At 39.9% G+C, this 24,916-nt stretch overlaps 1 protein-coding gene across 5 annotated transcripts; it reads right to left on the reverse strand.

Annotated features, from left to right (window-relative positions):
- Positions 1 to 4,369: 4,369 nt before the first annotated feature.
- waslb (WASP like actin nucleation promoting factor b) lies at positions 4,370 to 23,127 on the reverse strand. Of its 5 annotated transcripts, XM_055054717.1 has the most exons (12): positions 22,718 to 23,127; positions 15,007 to 15,141; positions 14,807 to 14,893; positions 14,352 to 14,448; positions 12,627 to 12,650; positions 10,332 to 10,515; positions 9,926 to 9,968; positions 8,666 to 8,819; positions 8,267 to 8,284; positions 6,503 to 7,011; positions 6,306 to 6,414; positions 4,370 to 5,547 (listed from the first exon to the last, which is right to left on the reverse strand). In XM_055054717.1, the coding sequence occupies exons 1-12, from the start codon at positions 22,820 to 22,822 to the stop codon at positions 5,483 to 5,485; spliced, it is 1,530 nt and encodes a 509-aa protein (XP_054910692.1). In that variant the 5' UTR covers positions 22,823 to 23,127; the 3' UTR covers positions 4,370 to 5,482. The 5 variants fall into 5 exon arrangements, with proteins under 5 accessions (XP_054910692.1, XP_054910694.1, XP_054910693.1 ...); XM_055054719.1 differs by lacking the exon at positions 12,627 to 12,650; XM_055054718.1 differs by lacking the exon at positions 8,267 to 8,284.
- Between the last annotated feature and the right edge of the window lie 1,789 nt (positions 23,128 to 24,916).

Below are 24,916 nucleotides of genomic sequence, written 5' to 3' on the forward strand. Positions count from 1 at the left end.
ATATTCCCAGCAGCAAACTTCTAATTCTTCTTCTGGAAACAGGGAAACACATGCGTTCAGGTAAATGTGTTCATTTTAAACTAGCTTGTGTGAGGCCTAAAAGTCTGTGTGATGTTGCGTAATGTTTTAGAGTTCTTTTATACAGAATATTAGAGACAGACGTGAGCATATTGTGTGACACTTAGCAGGGAAAACACTGACGGACGACTGAAAATAACTGCGCAGAAAGAAAATAAAATCTGTGAAATGTAATAGATAGATTTTGGGTTGATGGAGAATAAATGTGTTCTCCATAAAAATGGCTAAGAATCCAATCTTCACAGTATCAGTACATCCTTACTCTGCGTTTTCATTCATTTTTAATGACCACAAAAACGAGCTCGCTTAAATGATTCTGTTAGATTTATTGTAAGGGTTACGTGTTAGAAGACCAGATTTCCACAGACATGTAGCACTGCAATAATTACTATCATTGCAAAATCACTGCAAGGCAAAATTATTTATAAGGTACGACGCTACGGGATGCAAAGATGGCAAGGTGAAAACTTTGCAGCAGGAGACCTTGAGAATTTGAGAGGTGGATTAGAAAGAGACACGCACTTCCTTTGTCAGCCGTTCTAATCCGGGGGCCTCCGTTTGTCTTGGAAAAAGTCTCCGTCTCCTTGACTGCACAGCGGTGCCATCTTTACATCAGCTGCTAATTTTGTTTTCTGAAATGAAACCGGACGAGGTGAGACAAAGTGCAAAAGTTACACTCTGCCCGTTGCATGCAAGGCGTTCGTCAAAGAAAGCGCCACCGGGTGGTCCTCCTCCGCAAGAACCAGAGTGCTTTGTAATATTTTTCAAGAGGGGGAAAGTCCTTACATAAAACGCAGTCTGTCACCAACTGCATTGCTGCCATAAAGAATCACTTCCAGAAATGTACAGAAGTTCCCTTGTTCCTGCAGAATTTCAGCGTCGTTCTTTAAACCACATCCTTAAAAATGTTCAAATGTCACCAAACCGCACGATATCACAGAGCCTGTCAAGACCATCAGCCATAAACTCATGCCCCCCCTGACTTTTCTGTCTATTCAGTGCAGGAGACCACTGTGCCGTTCTTATGTCAAATGGTCATTTCATTGATAGCTGACCTAATACTCAACTCTCTTTGAGTATTTCACATAGCATTTGCTGACTAGAGGTCAAAAAACACTGGATAACATAACAATTCAACCATGCAACACTTTCCGCACAGACGGTTTTTTACAATCTATGTCATAAAGTTGAGAAGTGGATTGAAGTGTTAATAAAATGCCACTTATTGCGCCAGATTTCTGCCTGCACTTGGTTGAAAGTCGCCCAGAGACATTAAATTAAGTTTTGTTGGGATTTTACTGATAGTCGAATCTGATTATAGAAGGAGCTATCCTGGGATGAGAGCAAGGAGGCATTCCGCTTTGAGAGAACTGGAGTCGTTCCGAAGATAAATCAGAATTATCAGTGGGAAGATGAAAACAGCTTGTCGGGTTTGATTAATGTCACGCAAGATTTTTCCGTCGATTATCGAAAAGAATTTCAAACGTGTGACTTAGATCAAATGCAGCGAGGAACAAATGCACTTCTCTTTTTTTAAATCCCATAAATTGATGTACGTATACATTGTGGAATTTGCATACATCCATCAGCTTTTAGAACAAAAACCAGGTCTGAATCCCATTACCGTGCAAAAAAGGCATCACCCAAAGTGGGAAAGGAGGCTGTTATGTAATAAAATTATTCAAATCATCCCCGCTGCATGCTTACATCAAGTCAAAACCCTGATGTTGTGCAGCTGCTTCTATAAAAGCTTTTGCGTGTTTGTCTCTGTGGAACCTCAGTGGTGTAACATCAGTGGAAAGTGCCATACCTACTCTAATCCCTTTTATAAGCTCTGTAGCGAAGGCGACTGATGAAAGTTCAGCTGATGTGGACATCAACTAAAAATACAGCCTCCTCACTCAAGAGTCGTTTTCATTATAGATAATTTAATCCATACACATCAGAGACAAGCCGCCTAGTTCTCTTTTCTTTAGTTTGTTTCCTAATTGTTTTGCTATTTGTAGATGAAGATCCGTGTCTTTATGATTTACAAGTGAGGTTCCAAACATAACGGCTAACAGCTAACAGTTGAAGAAAATGTTAAGCATGGACAAAAGGATAAAAAAAGCGTTTTCGTGAAGAAACCTTTATTGATGTTTACAACACCGGAGCTCATTTGTTGTCAAGTTTTTTTTTTGGATTGGAGTTGCTGTCATCCTTTTAACAGTTTCCTGAAGAAGTCGACAAAAATCTTTTTTGCATATTTTAACATCTAACAACAACAGAGATCTTCACTTAATCAAACAAGCCGGCTATATAGCTGCATATAGATTGTCTTTCACCATCAGGAAATTTAAGATTGACAGTCCAGCTTTTGCCAACAGAAAAACAAACCCGCAGGAAAGGATGAGAAGTTATTGTTTCTGCCTGGATAAGGCTAAAGTTTCAAACAAGCATTTTAGAATCATGTTTTATTTTCTCTTTTGTGAACTGGTGTGCTACAGGCTGAGCTATCAGAATACGCTGCTGCGTTACAGCGATGGTAAGTTTTCAATTCAAAACCTCTTGAGCAGGCGTGACCGAAGCCACGACTCATGATTGTCATTTAAAACTAACAAAGAGGAATATCTTCAGTTTCATGAGCTGCTAATTGAACTTGGCATGTTACAGAGCCATGTAGCTCCCAGCAGAAGGAACAAAAACTGTTAGTGGGAAAAGAAAATGTTTTTTTTCCTACAAATAAAAATATTCAGTATTTGTTCCTATCGATATGCAGTGTCCATGTGGTTAGCCATCTCGCTTTACTTTTTTTTGTCAAATATTTCGATGGCTTAAATATGTTGTAGAAAACTAAATTCCCACGCATCATTTTAACTGCACATTATTTTTCTGAGATTTTAATTACACGCAGCCTCATTCAGGCCATTGACTTTAAATATTTAATTTCCTGAATAACGTAGCGGTAGGCATTACCTCTTAATCATACAACACTTCTTTACAGTACACCTCAGCCAGATTTTTTGAAAAATTGATTTAATTAATACATATTTAAAGCAGGAAGTAGGGACTATTAAGGAATGTGTTTGGAGACTTTTTGTAAACAAAATGTCTTGGGTTTTTCATATTCAGTGTGCAAAACAAATGCAAAATTCTCCTCACACATTAACCTTCTGATTGAGTTTTTTCCAACAGGAACAAGCCAAATGCTAGCAAACTTTAAGCTAATGACAAACATTGGAGTTGTGATGCTGCTATCTTTTCTGTTGTTGTTGCCCAAATAATTAAAATTATAGTCATTTTTTAGCCCCCAAAATTAGTACATATTTTACAAGTACACATTTTACTCAGATAGGTGGCCCTGAAAAACCCAGAAAACATTGAAATAAGCTCAAATTTTAAATGTTTATAAGCTAGTCGAACTACATAGCTAGCTAAATGGCTATGCAGTTATATAACTAGCTAAATGGCTGTGCAGCTATACAGTTAGCTAAATGGCTATATAGCCAGGCTCTCTGTAACCTAGCTAGATGGATTGGAAAACAATACATTCTAATACATCTCAGATTTTCCACATTAACATATTTAATGTTGTCAGGGTCAGCATCTAAGTGACTAATAAGAATGAGGCAAATGCTAACTTGCTAACATTTGCAAAAGCTCACTTGGCTTTCCGTTTAAGAGATAATACAAACGCCACCGAGTCGAACTTCAGGCATTATAACCAGAAACATGAGAAACTATTTTGGCTTACATCCTACTAAGTTTCTGAGAATCTTTGAAAATGCAAGTGAGCACTATTGCTGGGTATTTAAAATGTAGCTAGGCGGCTTCATGACACCGTCATCCATACGTATAATAAAAAAAATAAATGCCTCGGTGCGAACGGCTCTTCTTCACACTTAAAAAAAATAATTTTTTTTTTTTTAAGCAACAACGAAAAAGAGGCGAAGGTAAAAATGACCAGCACCTTTTCGCCTTCACATTAGCAGCTCTCATGCTAATGTGAACTGCTAATGTTCACATTAGCTTAAAATTAGCTAATTTTAAGCTGATGACAAACACCAACTATTCTACAATATCGTATTTCAGTACAACACATTTTTTAATTTTTATGACAGCTAAGCAAAATAACTTAACTTTGACATATCCACTTTTAAAGGGTAAAAGTTAAAAATTCAATGCTTACATAATTTAACATCGACTGTGCATAGACGTCCCAATGTCACCGCTCACAATTAAAAGTAGTCAGTCAATTCGCGCTTGGTCACTTTGACCAGTACAGAAAAGTAGAATGGACCCATTATAAGAATCAGTGTGCAAAACTAAAATGTCTTTATTTTAGCATCACATGATGAATTACCTGATTACAATGAACAGGTGTTTATTAATACTCTGCTTTCTACTGTAAAAAAAACAACAACAAATGAGCACAAAAGTCAATTAAACTTGTAGTGTTGCAGAGATTAAAAAAAAAAAAGAAGAGCCAAACATAACACTGTGGGCTACCCTCTTTACCGTTTGTAGTGTCAATGATTTGCCATTTCAATTCCTCATGTATTTGGCTACATTACTTAAAGCATGTGCTCTTTAACTTATGATTCAAACCCCAAAATGTTCCCTGTCCCTGCAACGAGTCGGATTTTTCAATATGTGCAAAAAAAAAAAAAAAAAACAAGACTCAAAGTTTAGAGTACATGTACAGTCCAGAGTGAATGAATGCTAAATATTCCAGAGTGCTGTCTTTTTGTTCTCCTTTTTTATTTAAGAAAATATAATCAATAAACTAGAATTATTTGAATATGTAAAAATAAACTACAGAGCAACCGGGTATGAAAATAGCTTTTTTTTCCTTTCTTTTCTTCTCCCTTTCTAACAATGATACAAATAAGATTTTGTGGCAACTTGTCTCGCTATCTTGTAAGACCTCACAAAGCGCCGAGAACAAAAAAACAAAAACAAAAACAAAAAAATGTAGCCAACGTTCAGCTCAAATGCTTAAGAGAGATTTAAAATTGCACATCAGGGTGAAAATAGGAGCAAAGTCGGATCGTGTGTGACAGGAGACAGCAGATATGAAAAATGGCAAACAGAGCGTGATCAACACATTTGGAAATATCAAAGGTCCGAGCAGAGTAGCATCAAAAGAAAATTAATCCCATCAGGAGACAAGATGGAGCAAACGACAATAGACAACCTCTAAGATTAGACTGAGAAATCTTTATAGATTAAATGAGGTATTGCACAGATTAATAATAATAAAAATAAAAAAAGCATGAAGGCAACAACAATAAAAAAAAAAGTACAGCAAACTGATAGAACATTTTTAATTATAATTATGAAGTCATCAACTTTATTTTAGAAAGACTGGGATAAATTTTAGTGTCATCGAGGGCGAAGAAAAAAGAAAAGAAAAAAAATTGTTTCACTCGTCGTCCCATTCGTCCTCTTCCTCAAAGTCGTCGTCGTCATCGTCGTCGTCGTCATCGTCTGTGGGGGGGAAATGGAGAAAATGAAGATTTGATAGAGAAATGTGTTGAAGGAGAGGGTAAGAGAAAATAAAGAAAAAACATGGAATATTTAGATCAGAGTTAATTGGTTTGGCAAAGAAATTATTTCTCAGAAAATATTCAGGCAATAGAGTGAAAAGAGAAAACTTCCAATGTGAAAGAAAAATATTAGAAGAACCAGAAGCAATCAACGTTTCACTGAAATAATCTAAAAAGTAAACATTAATGATTCATTTCAATTACTATTAGTTTAAAAAAATATGCAGTGCTTTCATACCTCAAATAATGCCCGGAAAACAAGTTTATATTCATTTGGAAGCAACAATATTAACGTTTTAACTCAGGAAGAGTTCAGAAATCAATAATCAGAGGAAAACCCAGGAGGTTTTCAATAGGGTTCAGTGCAGTGGTCTCTTCATTTTTTTCCCCAGAGCTGCATATATAAAAACCTGACTACATAAAAGTCATTGTTACTTTTATTTGTTGAAAAATAAAAAAGAAAGAAAAGACAGATTTGGGAAGTAATATTCCAATCTCACACACAGGAAATCTGAAAAATTAATCCACAAACTCCCTCTGCTGTGCAGCGTGTGTAACAACTGAGATACTAAAGGGCTCCTACAAAACTTTTATTTCAAAATTCCAATTCTCGCTTGCTGTACTGGAGATAAATTAAGATGTCCTGTATGTAGGTCTGTATATATGCTTTTGAGCTGATCAGCTCTGAATCTGTGTTACCCGAAGAGTGGATGGCTTTGCTTCTCTTCTGCATCGCGGCCATCAGCGCCCCGACGATGCCCGCCGTCGGCGCCGCGTCAGTAGATGTCGGTTCGGAGTTATCGTCCCTCTGTAAAGATGGGAGACCAGAATAAATGAGTTTCTGCATGAAACGCGAAGCTACTGGGCTGCAGCGAGAGTGACAGATGAACACTAACAGCTTTCAGTTGGACTCCTTGTCGGATCTGGTCCAGAAGCGCGTCTCTGCCGCCGGTGGACACCGGCCTCTCCTTCTGCTCCACCTTCTTCAGCTGCGCTCCCCCTCTGATCTGACTCAGCAGCGCAGACTTGCCGTCCCCTCCGTTGGCCTCCATGGAGGGCGGAGGAGGAGGTCCGGGAGGCGGCGGAGGCGGCGGGGGCGGAGGAGCGCCGTTGCTGGCCGGCGGCGGCGGCGGAGGAGGAGGAGGCGGGGCCACGGGGAGGGAGGTGTGCGCCGGGGCGGGAGGAGGCGGGAGAGCGCCACGGCTGGGTGGCGGAGGCGGCGGCGCGGACATGCCCGGTCGGGACGGGGGCGGAGGCGGGGGCGCCGAGACGGGAGGCCTGGAGTGGGGAGGAGGCGGCGGGGCGCCCCGGACCACCCGGGAAGGAGGAGGTGGTGGAGGGGCGGAGCCATGTTGGGGTGGGGGTGGCGGAGGAGGGCCACCTCTGGGTGGAGGCGGTGGAGGAGCTAAACAAAAATAAAAAACAAACATAATCAATACAGACACTTCTCATGTCTGTAAGAAGTCACTGACAGTTGCCATAAAAACCAGATTTTATTCGTTACAACTGCAGGGGATCCTCATCATTTGACAGACTGAAATGTTTGGCAGTTCATACATGTGCCAAACCATGCAATCATAACTAAGCCATACAGGATCAGCTGGGGTTCATATCAATGTTAGTAAAACCGAGAAATAAAACCGTGTTGCACTACAACCACAACAACACGTATTTTATTGGCATTTTATGTGATAGAATAGATGATGCTCCATCCATTTCCTTCCACAAAGGAGAACTATTACTCTTTCGTAAGAAAGCAACAATAAGTCCAGTTTCCTGTTTGCCGCAAGTTCTGTAGGAGGCGAGACAAATCTGAACGATGGCGCTCTGGTCTGATAAAACAAGTTTTAGCCGCAAAAACCCAACTTGTTGAAAACACGTAATTTCCACAGTGCGGGGAAAATGTGAAGAAAAATAAAACTTTTCAGAGGCTGAAAAGCAAAAAAACTTGAGAGCAGAAGTTGAGCTTTCAGTAAGAAGAAAAAGCCGCGATTCAAATCAAAGTATCCTAGGTCTGGATTCCACAAAATCCAGACCTAAATCTAATGTTTGACTTGAAAATTTACATTTATAGGTCCTTTTTATTGTTTTTTTTTTTGGTGAGCCAATTCACAAAAACAAATGTAAAATGTTAAAGCCTCTAAACAAAACATGCAAAGCTTTTAAGGGTTGAAACTGTAGCTGCAGACTAAAGTCGAGTCATGTGGTGGAAGAAAAATGCAAACTTTCCAGATTTTCATTTGGAAAAATTGTTGCGAGCGATGAGTCAGCGTCCTTCCCCTCCCCAACTGGGCACGTCTTCATTGTGTTGGTGGTCTATCACATAAAATCCCCCCAAAATACTTTGAAGTTTGTTGTCATAATGGGACAAAACTATTACCAACATATGAAACCAAATTCCCTCTTGCACCAATCTACATGCAAAGAGTCAAACAAAGTCAACCAGAAGTTTGAAATTCTTTAGGTTCCCAAGGAAGGAGACGCGCTGCAATTATTCAACAAAACGTCAGAAAATGTATTCAGGAAGTCTGGTGACAGAGTATCACACAGCAGACAGAACCTCTGCAGGAACTGCAAAACACCTCATGGTGGAAACTCAGCATAACTGCACATGCAGCGTCACAGTTAGCTTCCACAGCCGGTCATGCACAGAAACCTACCGCTCCACCTGGGCGGACCTGGGGATAAAACCACCACACCAGTTAGATTGTCAGCTAAAGACAATCGGCCCGCTTCAAAGAAATTCACAAGATCCTGAAAAAAACATTTCCAGGCAGTCATTTTCAATTAGAGTATCTGCTCTAATGAGGCTCGTTTGTGCAATTTAAAAAGTACTTTCACAAAGAAATGTGGGCTTAATGAGACGGTTTGTGAAATGCGTCGCCGAAATGACTAAACTTTTCAACAATATGCAACTGTATTGAGTCTGATTGTCCGTCCCCATTCAGCAGCTGTTCATCCCTACTTGTTCAGGTTTAATTGCCTCGTTTCTAACAGGAAATCGGTTTGAATCTAGATTCCACATAAACGCGGAGGAGAGAGTGCGGTTGCCGTCTTACCTTGTCTCCGTACCTCGTTTTTGACGGCCTCCACGCCTCCATTTTTCTCAATGAAGTCGTAGATGGCCTTGGAGGTCTCCTTGTCCTTCAGCTGAGCCTCGGAGATCCCGGCCAAATCAAACAGGTTCTTCAGCTCTGGGTCCAGGTTATTCATCTAGAGGAGGCAAAAAGAGAAAAGGGACACTGTATATACATTGATACATAGTTAATAGAGAAAAAAAACATTTATACCCATCAACCCTTCTCGCATATTAGCAGGCTAAAACTACAAAAAAAAAAATTTCCACCCAAAAATAGTTCAAGCTTAGTTAGATTGGACTGTAAGGGGTATAAATATTTTTTTCACTGTTATACAGAAATTTGTACATGCATAGCTAACCGTCCACCCCCAGAAAAAAAGAAAACAAATATATGAACATAACTAAAAAATATGTATAATTTGAACAATGAAACCTAAAGAGACTCCAATGCAATCCGATTCTCCTAAAATAACGTAACGTCTGACATAGTGTTTGGCCTTGGTGACGTTTTCTGTGAAGATTTGTTTCACATTTTGAAACAAATGTGAAACAAATTTGTTTGTTTCACATTTTGAAACAAATGTGAAACAAATCTTCATAAGAAATAAGAAACCAATTTCTGCCGCTCTGCCTCCACCTAGTGGCCAGTGTTGGAACATGTTCTGACATGTTGGCTCGACAAATACACTATTTTGAGGAGCTTTTCTTTTTCCACATTGTAAAATGTTGATACAATTCAGTTACTGGAATGCATTCAGATGTTTCCACTTTCTTTTTTTTTTTTTTGAAGAAATCCCTATATGAGCTCCCATGGCTAGTTGATAAACTGAACCTAAACTATCAATGAGGAGCAAAAATAGCTCATCTTCACCTTAAGAGTAATTTACCAGGTAAAAATCCTCTAGGCTCAGAGCTATGTATAAAAAGACTTTTTAATTTGTTAAGCTAAAATTCCCTGGGCTTAATTTTCTCATTTGCAGGCTGTGATCCATCGTTTTGAATCCAGCGGTTTCCCTGATTGGGACGTCTGAAACTTGCACTATAGATTATGCAGGTGCACGTTGATTCTCTTCCATCTGAAATCTCCTTGTGTGCGCAGCTCGGATTAACGTTTAGAAGCAGATATTACGTTTAAATAATCCGGTGCGGGGAGGCGTGCCCGACTGGACGCGGTTTGAGACGGTCTACCCGTCACGCACGTTCACAACCGAAGACGCGCAAACAAATCAATGCTGCTTACATCAAAGCCGGTGTTTGGATTCCATCCTATGTGATTAACATGCCTGTAAGACAAAAAGCAGAAGAAATGCAAGTTAAGGCTGTGTACTGTAATATTTGGTTCTTTTGTGGCCTGTAACTGAGTGAGTGCAACACAATTTAAAGGCAACATTTTATATTTGACCAGATTTTTTTCTGAGAAATGAAAGAGAGAGTTGCAATCTTTCAGCAAGAAAGGCTAAAGTAAGGAGCAAAGAAATGTGGAAGAAAGATAAAAACTGAAGGAAGACTTGAAGGATTGAAAGAAGGCTGGATAACATGACAAACATTAAATATGCACCGTCAGGACACTGGCGATTTTATGACAGCGACGATCAGATTTCTTACCAGAAACTAAATCAACAACGCTAACGCCATCGGCTACTCACTGGAAGTTGCTGGGTGTGCCGATGTCGGCCTTGGTCAGCTTCTTCTTCTTCACTTTTTCCTTCTTGATCCTCCTGGGGAAGGAGCCGTGCACCAGGCTGTTCATCTGAGAGTTGTTGTGGAAACGATGCGAGTTGCTGATCTCTGGGTTTTTGATATCGACGGTCGCCATGGGCAACGCAGGTCCTGGAGAAACGGTGACCGTGTGGACAACGTTAATGTTGGGAAACGAGACAGAAAAATTCATAGAAGATGGTGGAAAGAAAAGCTTTTGACATTTCAGGTAGAGTCCTATTAATATTAGTGCAGATTTTTTTTTTTTTATTACCGTTAGAGAAATCACAGCATGACTAAGTACAAACACGATACGTTAAGATGCATCTGTGTTGAAAAAGTAAAATGATATTCACTTCACACACAAAAATATTTCAGGCATTTGAAGATTTTGATGAAATTCAGGGTCAGAGTTCAATAAAATATTGCTGTGCTAATTTTGGACTTCGTTGACAAAAAGAATCCACCGACCAGACCGAAACCCAGGATAAGTCTTTGAATAGTGACTCTTAAAGCATCGACTCCAACCGCAGTTCACATGTTGGGAATGTCTCTCAAACAAAGGGGAAATTCAGGTAGAACAGCAGCATTAAAATATTTTTATTGGTCTTATGTAATATGCACATTGTCTGGGAAGCAAAAAGTTTGGGTTTTTGTGAGATGTTGATCATAAAGCAAATTGTGTTGGGTCAGTTCTTGGACACGTACCTCTTGAACTCGCTTTACGGAAACATTTGGGAGTTAAGCAGGGCAGTGGTGACGCCGAGCGAGCGCATCGTCCTCCCGCCTTGCCCCAAACCCGCCCGCCTTCTCCTGCTCGGCAGCTGCTCATCCCAACGTCTACCAGCATTTTAGCCGCCTCAGTGCGAGCGGAAGAGTCAGAAAGAGACGGGTAGAGTTCGTCCTGAGGGAGGACCAGGCAGTGAAATGAAGACAGACAGCCTGGACCCAACCCACCAGCAGCAGCAGCTGCCGGAGCCGCTCGTCCTCCGACCCCACCCTCAGAAAGAAGCTCCTCACACGGGGCCGAAAGAAAGGTTGTGCAGAACATCATGGCCGCTCTTGGAACCGATCGAAAGAAATAGCATTGATGCAAGAAGCAGATCTAAGGTCTTCCTTCACAGGTTCCAAAAAAAAAAAAAAAAAAAATTAAGTTGTAGAAGACGTCAAGCAGGTGAGGCGTCCAAAAAGATTTGAAAACAGCCGACATTCAGTCAGCCAGATCCGTTGAGCTTTCCAGCATCCGTTCGCTGCAAGCAGCTCCTGGTCTTACCCCGCAAAACACGCAAATGTATCTAATCCCAGACAGTTATTATGGTCAGAGCTCTGCTGGCCTTTATGTAACCATTAAAACCCGTCCAGGGCATAATCCCATATTAATCTGTGACGTTTGTAAAACACGATGAAGCAGCAGGATGGGAGAAAAACTGGGCAGACGGCATAAGAGAGACTGAGACGGAATGAAAACGGAGACCGATTAAATGATGAGGAAAAGGGGAAAGAGCAGCCGAGGTCGTCGACGAGTAAAGGAAAGCTGGAACAGGAAGTAGTAGGAAAGGACCAGAAATGGGCGATGATGGGAGAATGAGAACAGGATAGACAGGAAAAATACAAATTATGATCATTTTTTGAAACATATTTGTCTAAATGTTGATCATTTCACTTGGATGCCAAATAAATAGAAAGTGACTAAATATAGAATACAGATTTTGAAGTGATGATTTCATTCCAGGGGGAAAAAAAATAAATAATTCAAAAACATTCCTCGTTTGTTATATCATGAAATTAAATCTGCTGTTTTACACCATTGTGAATAATAGTCATTTGAAATCTGCATTGTATGGTCATCGGAAATTTTCTTTCTTTATCCAAAACATCAAAGAATGAAAAACGAAATCATAAAAAATTATAAAAAGTTCAAAATACTTCAATTCTCCCCCCAAAACTAGAGGAACCAGCTGTGATTTACATGTTGGTTTTAGAATCTTGACTATATGGCACTATTGTGATGGTCTGTTTTTGAGAAGCATTCAAATAAATGTGTCAAATACAGCTTGAAAGGTCGTGGAGGTCACATAGGGTTACTGGGTGTAATGGATTCCTGCGACCACAAGGGGGCAATAATAACCAAGTTGTTCCCCGTCAGCGAAGAGGGCCGCAAGAACGCAGCATTTAGTCAAAGGTAGACGATGAGTCCAGATGTGATTATTGAGCATTTTATAACATACAAGTAGAAAACGTACCATTTGGAGGGTCTCGCCTCTTCTCTGTGAACACAAATAAATCATATCATTACAACGCTGCATTCGACAAGTTCTATTAATTAGAGGAGAAAGCGAGCGCCAAAGTGTGCGCAGAGGTGAAAAAAATTTTTTTTTCCCCCAAAAAGAGCAAGAAGTTTCATCACGGTCAGTGCAGGAATCAGCAGGTGGAGAAGAGTTGGTGAGAAAATTTTAGTTGGTGCGTTTAGGAGGCGACCCTCTAGAAAACAACCATCCACGTGTTTCTACGAGTCTCGCCTTAAAATACATATGTTAAAAAATTTTTAAAAAAAAGCAACAAGCGAAGGCGAGGTGGAAAAGATGACCTCAAAAATACAAGTTTGTTTTCCAGTGGTTAAAGGTTCAACAGGAAATGGCGTTAGTCATAAAACGCAGGAGATTCAAAGCAGACCAGATGAAAAGATTAAGAAATAAAAGCCAAAAAAAATTTTTAATTGAGCTTGTGATGATAAACGTGATGGAAAAGTGCTCATAGGTTTATGAAAACACGCGTGAATTAGAAGTCGGAAGGAAACGATTAGACAGAGCATAGGCCAAAGTATGAGAAAAACACCCAAAAAAACAATTCACTCTGTTGTTTAAGAGTAGTTGTTGTTAGTCAGAGACAATATATCCCTATAATAATATTACACAAAAAAATTATTTTGGAGCATTTAACAAGTAAGTCCATGAAGATTCTTTGATTGTTTTGGTAATCTAATCCAAAAAGGTGAGTCATTGCAGAGTGATATATTTTAAGCATTAATTCCTGTTAGTGTTCCTGGTTTTAGCTCAACTTTCCAAAGATAAGCTCAAATTGACTGACTTGTCAGCGTCTTTGGCAATGACCTGTGGCTTATCCTGCCTGTGGGAGGAGTTGGAAACTGTTTTTTCTAGTTTTTATACTTAGAAATGTCTTTTTATTCCACTTGTATGATAAGTCACATTTTTAAAAAAAACAAAACAAAAAACGTTTGATATAGGTATTTGTAATCCAAAATGTCTCTAACATAACTTTACTGACTCCTAAGGTGCAAAAGAGGGTTAAATAACTTTAGTAGCAGAATAGGTATGAGCCACATGTCACATTTAACAGAAACAAGTACTTGAAATGCATCACTCTGTGTCAAATTAATCTATTAAACTGAAACAAACTACTGAAACTGAAAACTACCGAAAACTAAAATAACTGACAGTTTTTCCAAGATCAGTGCATCAAAAAGAGAGAGAGACATTTAGGCATGGATTTAATTTGTGGTTCAATAATTTTTATAGTAGTTAAAGTCAACAATCATGTTTCGTTGCTTTTATTAGGCGCCATAATTTGGCTTAAAAACAGATAAAAAAAAAATTACATTGTAAAATCAACCAACCTTGTAATTTTTTTTAAAGAAATAAAATTTGCAACCTTGAACTTTTTCACAATGCTCCCACATTTGGGATTTTATGTAACAGATTGTTGCAGAGCGGCCCATACTTAAGGGTTTGATAATATGAGGGGCTGAATACCTATGCATGCCACACTTCAGATTTTATTTTTGAAAACAATTAAACCCGTAAATCCTTTTCCTTTCGCAAACTGCTTTGTTCTGTGCCGTCACATGAAATCCCAGTAAAGTACTAAAAGACTGTGATAAAATATGAAAAAGTTCAAAGCGTGTGAATAGTTTTTGCGAGTCTCCAAAGATCAACGGCGGAAGGTCGTACCTGTTTTCCTGTTTCTTTTCCCCATGAGCTCTGTTAAGGCGACATGAAAACGTTTGGTCTCCTCTTCGTTGGCGAAGTTCAGACCCACTTGGCACGACTATGGATGCACACACACAAACACACACACACACAAAAATGAGACAAAAGCATAGCTTCAGCTGAACACAACCTATTTTTAATTATGCACTCAGCTCCGTCGCAGGCAATCCCACACACAACCTGCTGGAGTCTCACCAACAAAGACCTTCAATCAACAAATGCAGAGTTAAATCTTTGTATGCCTACTTAATTTGCTCTGTTCTTTAAAAACAATTATGCATAATTTGGAAAATGATCTTTTATCTAAAGGCCTGATTTCTTCACAAAGTAGCACAAGACATGACAGACTGAGAGAAGATTATATCCAGTGAAAACCAGAATCTTTAAACTGAAAACTTTGAAGCAAACAAACTCACATCTCCAGCAAATGTAACGAAGTAAGGTCTCTGCAGGTTACCATGGAAGCCGTTGTACAGCTCCTGTTCGAACATCATCTTACCCTCCTTTGAAATAAAAAAATATACATAAGTTGGTCCACCGGGTTAGGAACCCTAACCCTAACCCTGTCCACCGATTTGGTTGTGCTGAACTGAAAACCCGTCGTATCTCCACCTACCCTCATGTCCAAGACCCTGATGAAGTAGGAGCGCTGCGGGTTGTCCTTGACCAGACAGGCCACCCCGCAGCATCTTTTGCTCCAGCTGCCGTTTCGTTCCGCTGTGTACACCTGGACCACTCCTGAAGACAACGTCTGGAAAGGAAGAGCACGCATCACTGACCGGGTGACTACTAGAAGATGTGGTAACGCGTACACACAAAAAGCGCATGCAACCGTGATGAAGCACTTGCTGCTGATTCTTTGTAACTGACTCGTTCATCGAAAGGCGCGTGCTGAAAATAGCAGTGAAGCGTGAGGTCATTCATTCTGAGAAATGATGGGAGTCAAACTGGTGGCCCTGATTTTAGTACGCGAGCAGCAGCGCTGGCTGTGGACGATTCCACTTAGAAGTGCTGACGAAACCGAGCGGTTCAACACATCGTTCAGAGAAACCTTACGGTGTGATTACACAGCTGAATGGAGGAAGAAGTTCCCAAAATGATCAGCTAAAACAAATGTTTTAATAAATAAATGTTTTGCATTTATTGATAAAAATTTTGTATTGTGATAAGAACTTTCGATTCATCATTATCAAGTTAAATTTTAATTAATAATGTTCAATCAAAAACACCATTTTCTCCGTGAGAACATCAATAATTATCAGAAAATTCAAACATAATTAAATGTGTTCAACTTAGTGATATAATCCAATCTTATTTGATTTATATTTCAAACGCTGTTCTTGATTGTTTTTCGAGAACAATACTTGCATTTATACCATGCTGTCATACATGTACAGTTTCTTGAAAAAGTAGTAATAAATATTTCCTTTTAGCATAACTTTTATTGTCATCACAATATTGCAAAATATGGTGATGAAAATTTTAAGTCCATAATCGCCCACTCATACTTTAAATCATCAGTACGTGGATGAAAACAGAAAAATCTTATTTGAATTATCAGATGAGTCGCGAAACCGTTAAAGATTCAGCCGATCATCAGGTTCAGGATGATGAGGTTTAAAGTTATCTGTGAGTTAAACAATCAGATTACATCTTTTTGACTAATCCACATATTTATCTACTGCCTTTTTATCTTCAATTATCGTTAGAGAGTCGGACAATGCTTCATTAAACTCACTGTGACTTAGAAAATATTGTCAGGTTTCATCATCAAAACAATAATTGATTCCCTCCAAATGGTCAAACAATTAATCTTACAGGAGCATCGAAGGACACAAAAACAGGTGCTGAGACCCAGAACTCGTCTGATCCCCTCCTGAAATACAAGAAACTCCAAAAGGATTCAACACCAAAACTAAACTGACACCTTTTTAACCTCCTCCTTTAACAAATATTAAACAGGTAAGCAAAGTTGAAGAAGAAGAAGGAGCACGAAACGCGACGCTGCTGTTCAAGCACATTCATGTGGTTCTGTTCTGAGTCATTACACTGCAGGAGTTGGCCTCAGAGTCTGCACACACACACACACACCTGTAGAGCACACAGAGACGAGATCATAAGGGCCAGATTAGGCTCCTATAGTTTTTACATGCGGCTGCAGGGTGTTGCTCTCACAGGGGGGCTCCGGTTTCACAGCACTAAACACACACACACGAAAGCATCAGGAGAGGAAAAGCCCGGTGGGGCCTTTGGTTCCAGGAATTACTGCTAACATCAACATCTTCTCATAAACTGCTCAACAAATCAAACTAAAAGGAAAAAAAATAAAATGTTACAAAGTGAAACATTGAGAAGACACAGAAGCAGCATGTTCTTTTTATTCCTACCAGCAACAGCAGCTTTACAGTGAATTTTTAATGCAACACAATGGTGTCAAGGAGATTCATCTGTTTATGAAGCCCTGATTTTTCCTGACAGACCCAAAGGCAGCAGGAAAGGACAGAAGAGGGGGGTGGAGGGTGGCTGTGAATGTGACATCACCATGAATCCAAGAATCTCACTCTCTTGCGAAGCCGCCGAGTCAACAGTGAACGGCCTCTTTATCACTCTACTTCTCCAACATGCAACAGTGATAATCCAGTGACGTAACCGAGCAGAAACCCTGCAGTCAGCCCTTATTTACTGAAAGCAATGCAGCTACCTACATGTTGCTCTTGAAAGGTCCAGCTCTACCAGGAAAGAAATTCAGAAAATGGAGCTCAGAGAGTTTGGCTGACCTTTAAGGCTTTTAAAAACGGCTAAATAATAATAATTAAAAAAAAAACGCAGAGGAAAGCTGATTTTTTTTTCCCCTCTCTCTCTTTCTTCCACGACCCCCTCCCGAGGCAAAAAATCCGGAGGCCGACCACAGGACTTCCTGTAGGACCAAACTGCTGATTAGACAGTCCACACACACACACACACACACACACACACACACACACACACACACACACACACACACACACACACACACACACACACACACACAGGCCGAGTGAACTGGACCCTTTCCACCTTTCTGCCGAGTAAGACGGTGCTTTTGATACTGAACACAGCAGGAGGAATACTAATGAGCCAAACCAATCACAGAGCTCGTTGTTGAAGTGTGTACCGGTGGGTGTCTGGAATGTCAATTAAAAAGCTGGATTTCACAATGAGAAAAACATTTTTTTTTAATGTTTCTGCCCGGTACACAACCGTTTCTGTTGTTACAAACTGTAGCTCTTATAAACATAAGTTGCTAAAAAGCAAGAAACCAAAGTATTTAACGCCGATTCAACAGATTTACTGTAGCGAGAATTTTGCTATTCTGTTAGCTGTGAAAGCAATTTGTTCTTCTTATGCAGTTTTTTATTTTATGTGCGATATTTTACTGAAAGCTATTTTATAAGCATCTCGTGTCTCACGTGTTAAGATTTCTAAATTTACAACGTTAGACCTTTCAGAAGGTCTAACAGAAAGACTCTCGCTGGACGTGTTTGGAAATGGATCTGATTATGTATGTATACTGTACATATGCTAATTAGCCATGCGCTACGCTGAGCTGAAAAGCTTTCCACTGCATTTAAAAAATATATATAAGTAAACTGCTCAAAGATTCAAAAATGCATGTAAATTATAAGTTTATCATCAATCTATGATAATAAGTCCTGAATTAAAAGTTTTCCAAAACGCACTCAACTATGTTTTCAGGTACAAATTTCAGACTTTTCCCAAACAACTTTCCGGAGTTATTCATGTTCACTTTAACACCTCTGAAAGATTCAAGATAAAAGATCCTCACTAACTTATGGCAGATATTTCACTCAAGTTTTAAAGTATAGGAAGGTGTAAAAAATATTAAGAGAAGAAGAGGACAAGGAAAAAACATTAAGCAAAGAAAGGACACAAGGAAGAGAAGGGAGGTAAAAAAGGACAATACATTCAGACGAAAAGAGGAGGAAATAAGATTACAAGGAAGCCAGAGAAAGAAAGAAAGGAATAAGGAAAGCAGACACACTTCAGTCCTTATACTTGAAAGAAATATTTACATCCTTAGTAGGACTCTGTGGTTCTTGCCTGGATTCTGGGGAGGTTAATTAGTGCAGCAAAGCAGAAATTTAAAACTAAAGTCATGTTAAGCACTAAATTGAACTCAAGTCAAGTTATTCTATAATAATTGATAGTAGAAAGAAATGTTAACAGAGCTGCTGCCTGGCAAAGCAACACACTAAAGAAGATTCTGTTTCTTACATTTTCTGCATAATAAGTACATTACATAATGTGCAATCATTCTGCAAGCCAGGACACCACTTACTGCTGGCCATTCTAATTAGATCCAGTATGGAGACACATTGTCAATCACTTCCCCTCGCAAACATCCGTCACACACACACACACACACTTTGTCTCTTTGCAGAGCGTGGGACTGGCAGGAATGTTCCCGATTCCACGTCTCCGTCACATGCTGCAAGATAACATAGTCAGGAAGCCAGAGGAACGCAGTCACTGGATTTCAAACAGGTTACATAGCTGTGGGGACACACCTTAGAAACCTGCGCGCTCATGTAGAGCAAAAAAAGGAAAAGAAAATACAAAGGAGGCGAGGCATTTCACCGTGTGACCTCATGCAGGCTCCGCCAAGCCTGTCATGAGACAGGAAACGTGCGCTTCTCTAAGCAAAGGAGCAGGAAAACGTTTCTGCGTACACCTGAGCAGAGAAGTCCCAGCTGGTTTACCTGCGCCTGGCCAGCCTGCATTTGTATGTGGAGGAAGAGGCCTTTTCTTGGTTGCTCAGGGACCTTTTACCAAGCACAATTACAGGAAACAATGACTGCTACGAGGAACTAGCTGAGAACAGGTCGAGTTAAAGCAGCTGTGAAGCAGCAGTAAAGGACTCTTAAATGTACATTTACTGTAAAGTCACGGAGGATATAATGTCATAAAAGCAAATGAAAAAGCGTCATCTCACTGCACTGCCAGTAAGCTGGCTGAACATTTGGGGAAAAGTTCACCTGCAGACTTGCTTCCAGAGCACAAAGACCAAGTAATAAAGCTGAACAATAAACTATGCTTTTGGTCCTTTTTGCTAATTTATTGTGTGCAACGAGACTGACTGCATGCAACACATTGCACTCGCATCCTGCATGCCAGTTGGATAGCTGAAAGGCGTTTTTCTGAACTTTGAAGCAACTATTTAAGGTATAGTTCAAATTCTGAGATGCTAAAGCTAAGGGGAAGTGATGGGAACTTTACAAGATAAAGAAAAAGAATGAGCAAGCAAACAAAAAACAGGTTGGCCTTCACTGTCATTTCAATAATTAATGATAATATTGCACTAAAGTGTGTTTTAATATCGGACTAGATAAGTAAGAATACCGTCTGGCTAGCAGAGCTGTTCATTTTTAGCAGGATTAAGAACAATTGTAATTTTCCATTTTAAGTTAAATTCACCGACACATGCATGTTGAGGATCATGCATCGTAGACTGCCTGATGACCAAACTGTTCATCGAAGCCCCGCCTTTAATAGCACTGATTTTAATCGACTGAAAAATCTCCACAGCTGGTTCGTCAAGTTCAGCAGAAGCGCAATCGCAGATATATTCATTTAAATTCGTTTTCGCAAAGAAGGGAGACAACAAGCAAAGAAAAAGAGAGTTCATAGGGTTAGCCTTAGATGGCTGGAAGACCCTGATTTAAGTAAGTCCCAAACTGCTGATGGCATCCACCTTTAGAGGAAAGAGAGCCACAATAACGCAGAAATGTACGGAGCACAGCATGAGTCAAGGCCTGGGTTAGTGTTAGATTTTAAAAAATAATAATCAAATGCACTAGTGTTTGCGTCGGTCTAACCATTAACACCTAAAGTCCAAAAGCTACTTCATTGTCGGCCAACTCTCTGATCTATTCCCTCACAGGAGTGAAATTTGAAATCATTAACTAAATGTCAGCAGTGGCAAACCGCAGCGCATGTGTCGGCTGCTATGATAAGCAGATATTCATTAATCTAATGTCCCAGAGCAACTTACTAATTTATATCCAATGAAACGCCACATAGTCAGAGAGACTGCGCCTTCTACTGGAAGTACCGATCCCAGTCCTGGTTGTTTTAGGTAAGGGCTGAAATTGTGATGACGGCTGCGAAATCCGTCCCAACTACAGTTTAACCACCAGGCAGCCTATGGAGATACACAGGCCGCTTAAAGTAACCATTTGTGAAGATTGCGATAGGGACACACACACACACACACAAAAAGGGAGAAAGTTGTTGCAGATTTTGGAACAAGTCTAAAGGATACACTGAAAAATTTAGCTGGTGACCTAAAACGGATGATATTTTTAGCTTGACCTGCTGACTGGAAACTCAGATTAGTGAACTCACAATAGCTCAGCACTTCTGATAAAAAACAACAACAACAAAAAAATACAGTTTGCTGGAAATTGTTACAAAACAAAATTGTTACGAACTGCTTTTTGTATCAGAGGGGAGTTTAAAGATTAAGTCAGAAGAGGCACCAACAAGCATCTCCTACAAAAGAGCTGTGTACATTTAGAGAGTGTGAGATGTTCAACAGATAACAGGAAGGCAGATTTTTCTTCTAAGCTGTTCTTGAACATGTTGCATTTTGAAATGTGGGCGGCCAGTCTATTTTCCACAAATAGAGTCAATTTATCTTTGATTGGCGAAATTAACTTTTTTTTCCCCCTGTGGAACGGATAAAAACTGAACCAATTAATATTTCACTCCAAATAGATCTTTGGAAAATTTGTTGATACTACAATCAACAATCAAACAGAATATCTAGATTTGTAACATTATGGAAACCTGAGTCCAAAACAGGACTTGATTCGTCCACTGCTGGATTGTTTGGACATGTTCTGGACACCAAAGATTGAAGGCCAATTTCCATATTCTACTTAAACTCCAATGTAAAGAAACATGAGTGCAATAATTAATTACCACAGTCCCAAAATAAATGGATATGGAGTGTGATAAAAACACTTTTTGAGGAAAAATGTACAGTGAAGCTAAAATATACCAGAGATTTTTGTGAGTCATCTCCATAATTAGATGGAAAAAAAAAAAGGTAACTTGATCACCAATTGAATAGATTAATGTGGTTTAGGTACAGAATGGTTCGCTTACAAGTGCAAAATTGAACCTGGAAGAAACAAAAGTGTCAACATGTAGGCACAATTTACAGATAAAAAAAAAAGAATTTGGTAAACGGTTGGGAAATAAATCAATAAATAAATAAATCACCCTTGCTGCTGCTTCCAATAAAAACAACCGATGACCGCTCTCTGGGGAAAAGTAATAAAAATAATAGATAAATAAATCTGCTCCTCTAGTGGAGCGGAAAACACAAATTCGTCCAACCTGAGGAAGGAAATGGAGAGAAATATATCAAGAAGTTTTAGCAGTTTGTTATGTGCAGCATTAAAATGAGGGCAAGAATCAAGAGTCACCTGTCTGTCAATTGCACCTTGTTTGAACTGCTTACATCCAATAAGCAAAACCATGACACCTGACCACAAATACTTATTATTATTATTACTTTTGTAGTGTTATTGTTCCATGTCTATAGAAGACAGAAGCATGATGAGTCTATGTAGATTAAAGGTGGGTGACGCCTGGGCAAACCAGTGTGTGTGTGTGTGTGTGTGTGTGTGGTTTGGGATGACTGGGGGACATGCAAGAACCGACATGAATATGTGTCACATTCATGGAGAATATCTTATGTAATGAAGGATTATCTCACATAAACTGAATCGTGACATTGCACGATTGTGATCCCGGCTGAAGTCATGGTGGAGGAACTGGAGGCTACTCCCAGATTTTTATTCTGGGTCTGCTTTTTGCCTCGCGCTGGGGGAAGAGGGTCTGAAAAGCGACTCGGCTCTGCACCACTGCGCATTCTTCTCGGCGGACGCACACTTCCCGAAAAACACGCAGGCTTCAGCCACGTTATGTAAGCGGAGAGTCGAAATCACTCCGTTTTCCGCTGATGGGTTTAGCAGCTCCGACACCCTGGCTGCGGTAAGGCGACTGACAGCGGAATGTCGGGATTTCCTGGACGTGTCCAGGACCCAACTTTGATTTAAACCCAGTGGCAACAAACACATAAATGTATGTAAAAGTTGTCCTCCGACCACACGGTCCCAGCAACCACTGTCAAAACAAACCAGCTGTGTAACTTTGCAGCCTCAACATACAATTAAAATCGCAGGAAATCGGTCCTCACAAGTTAGCAAGTTAGCAGCATTAGCCATTTTTCCGCGAATTTAGTAAGACAAACTTACGATGCATTTCCTGCCCAGGTAGTTAAAAAGGCTTTCATTGTCCTGCTGTGACAAGAGTAAGGAGCCGACATTGTTCTGCCGCCGTTGCGGCGGGTGTCCGCTCATTATTAGGGATCAGTTTATGAAGTCTGCACCCGCTGACTGCTTGTAGGAGCTCCGGGAAGATACATAAACAATCCCTCGGTCATCCGTGGCCTGCCTCCGACTCCTCACGCCGGTGCGGGAATGTTCCGCCGCTCCGCCGAGATAAAGGTGGCGGCGGTGGAAACGAGCTCGGTGTCGGGATGTAGCTTTGGCGACTCTCGACTCCTTCCAAACCAGGTCGAAACTGGGCCAACAGGACGAAGCTGGGACGAGGTGAAAACTTTCCTGGGAAGTCCTGCCGTTATAGGAGCCCTGAACCAGCTCCATCCAACATGGCAGAGTTAGGACGAGTCCAAAATCTGGGAACAGGGGTAGCGAGTCTCCCAAATGTGTCCAAAAATAATAAAAAAGCCACTTAAATAGCATTTTAAAATAATTAAATAATCTACATAAATTAATATAATATCTATGTCCATATAACTGGAAGCCTACAGTACATTATGTCACGGGATGTAGATTAAAAACGTAAAGCGCCACCTGCCAAGATGGTTTGATCCTCCCTGTCCGCCAGTGGCTTTTTCTGACGGGAATGTGTACAGAATTGGGAGGAGATAAGGAAAAAGGTGAAGTCGTACATATGTCATAAAGCCTCACGAAAAGGGAATTATTAAACCCTGAACGCAGGCAGGCCTAAAACCGTAAGCGTATCCGTGTGTGAAAGTACAGCAAGAAGGATTAATGATCTTCCTGCAATAAAAAAAAGGTTTCCAATTAAAGGTTCTTCGGTTAAAGATGAAAGGTTTATTATTATTATTATTATTATTATTATTATTATTATTATTATTATTATTATTATTATTATTATATTATTCAGTTTAAATGTTACTTGCATTTCAACCAACTATAAATAGCCTGCAATTTTTAATAAGAAAAATTATCAATGCTCCACTTACGCCTCAAGGACTCGAGGGCCTAATCTGACATATGTTTGAAAGTGCATATTTGGGTCAGGCTAACCCCGCCAACATGCATGTTGGGATATGGGCTTGTAGTGTGGGACACGCTTTGGTTGATGAAACAAAAGCCACATCAGCAAAAACAGTGGACCATTGATCTTTAAGAAATCTCTTATTACCCAGAGTTGTGCTGCATTCCGTTCATAAAGATGGTTAATTTAGGGCAGTTACAAACCTTTGAACGTTCTCCATCTTTGGTCACTTACAAAATTGCTGGCAGAGCTGTAAAATTTGCAGAACATGAGGCTATTTATAAGCTCTGAATCAGATATGTTGAGGCAGCGCATTCAAACAAAAGCAGTGTATATGGTTTTGCATATTTTTAATAGTCCACCTTGGGGTGTTCGTGTCACTTTCGGCAACATGCTTGGTCAGGCTCACCATCTGAAGCAGTTTGTAACTTGGGATTTTGCTCTGTTTTGTACTTCTGCTCCCGGTTTTAATTTAAATCAGCAGATAAACAATCAGCAACAGAAACTGTGTGTCGATGTAATCCCATTCATGTCATTTTCATGTACAATTTTCATGTACATTTTGTCTTGTTAATGCTCATCCAGTCATTGTAGTTGTTACTGTCACTGTTAAGAAAACGTTATTTCTCACAATAGAAGTTTGAACCTCAAACCATAGGCACTGCCAAAAGGGGGGCGCTGAGGGGCAATGGCTCTTGTAAATTTCCCGGTTATGAATTTATTAAAGCAGACATCAAGTTCACAGTAAATTGTAATCAATTTCATACAATTTTCTCAGGCTGACTGACACGCCTTAATATGACTGTATGGTATAAATTCTGAGATCCCTTTGTTCATTTTGAGCGCTACACCAACATCACAAGCAGCCAACCATTTGAAATCGTTTTCTGACGCACCCCTCCTGAAACGTGATGAACATTACATCTCGCCTGGCAGTCCATTTGAACAAATCTTCCCACTCAGATACATGTTGAAGCGAGCCTCTGCCTGCCTACATTATTAGTCAACAGAGATTCAGTACTTAGAGAAAAATAAATGAACAATGCAGCTCAGTCCCCCACACTGTTTTATCCATTTAGACCTGCATTTACTTGTTTGTATATACATATGAGAGGTTATCATGTTTA

This window comes from Poeciliopsis prolifica, unplaced genomic scaffold, assembly GCF_027474105.1.
Source record: "Poeciliopsis prolifica strain line A6 unplaced genomic scaffold, Auburn_PproV2 SCAFFOLD040, whole genome shotgun sequence".
In the NCBI taxonomy this organism is placed as follows: Eukaryota; Metazoa; Chordata; class Actinopteri; order Cyprinodontiformes; family Poeciliidae; genus Poeciliopsis; species Poeciliopsis prolifica.

Excerpts from the sequence above, each read along its gene's own strand:
- waslb (XM_055054717.1), bottom strand. The coding sequence starts at position 22,822 with ATGAGCGGACACCCGCCGCAACGGCGGCAGAACAATGTCGGCTCCTTA. Across the intron at positions 14,449-14,806 it reads TCGTTACATTTGCTGGAGAT|TCGTGCCAAGTGGGTCTGAA; the intron begins GTGAGTTTGTTT and ends GTGCATCCATAG. Across the intron at positions 8,820-9,925 it reads ATCCAAACACCGGCTTTGAT|ATGAATAACCTGGACCCAGA; the intron begins GTAAGCAGCATT and ends TGCCTCCTCTAG.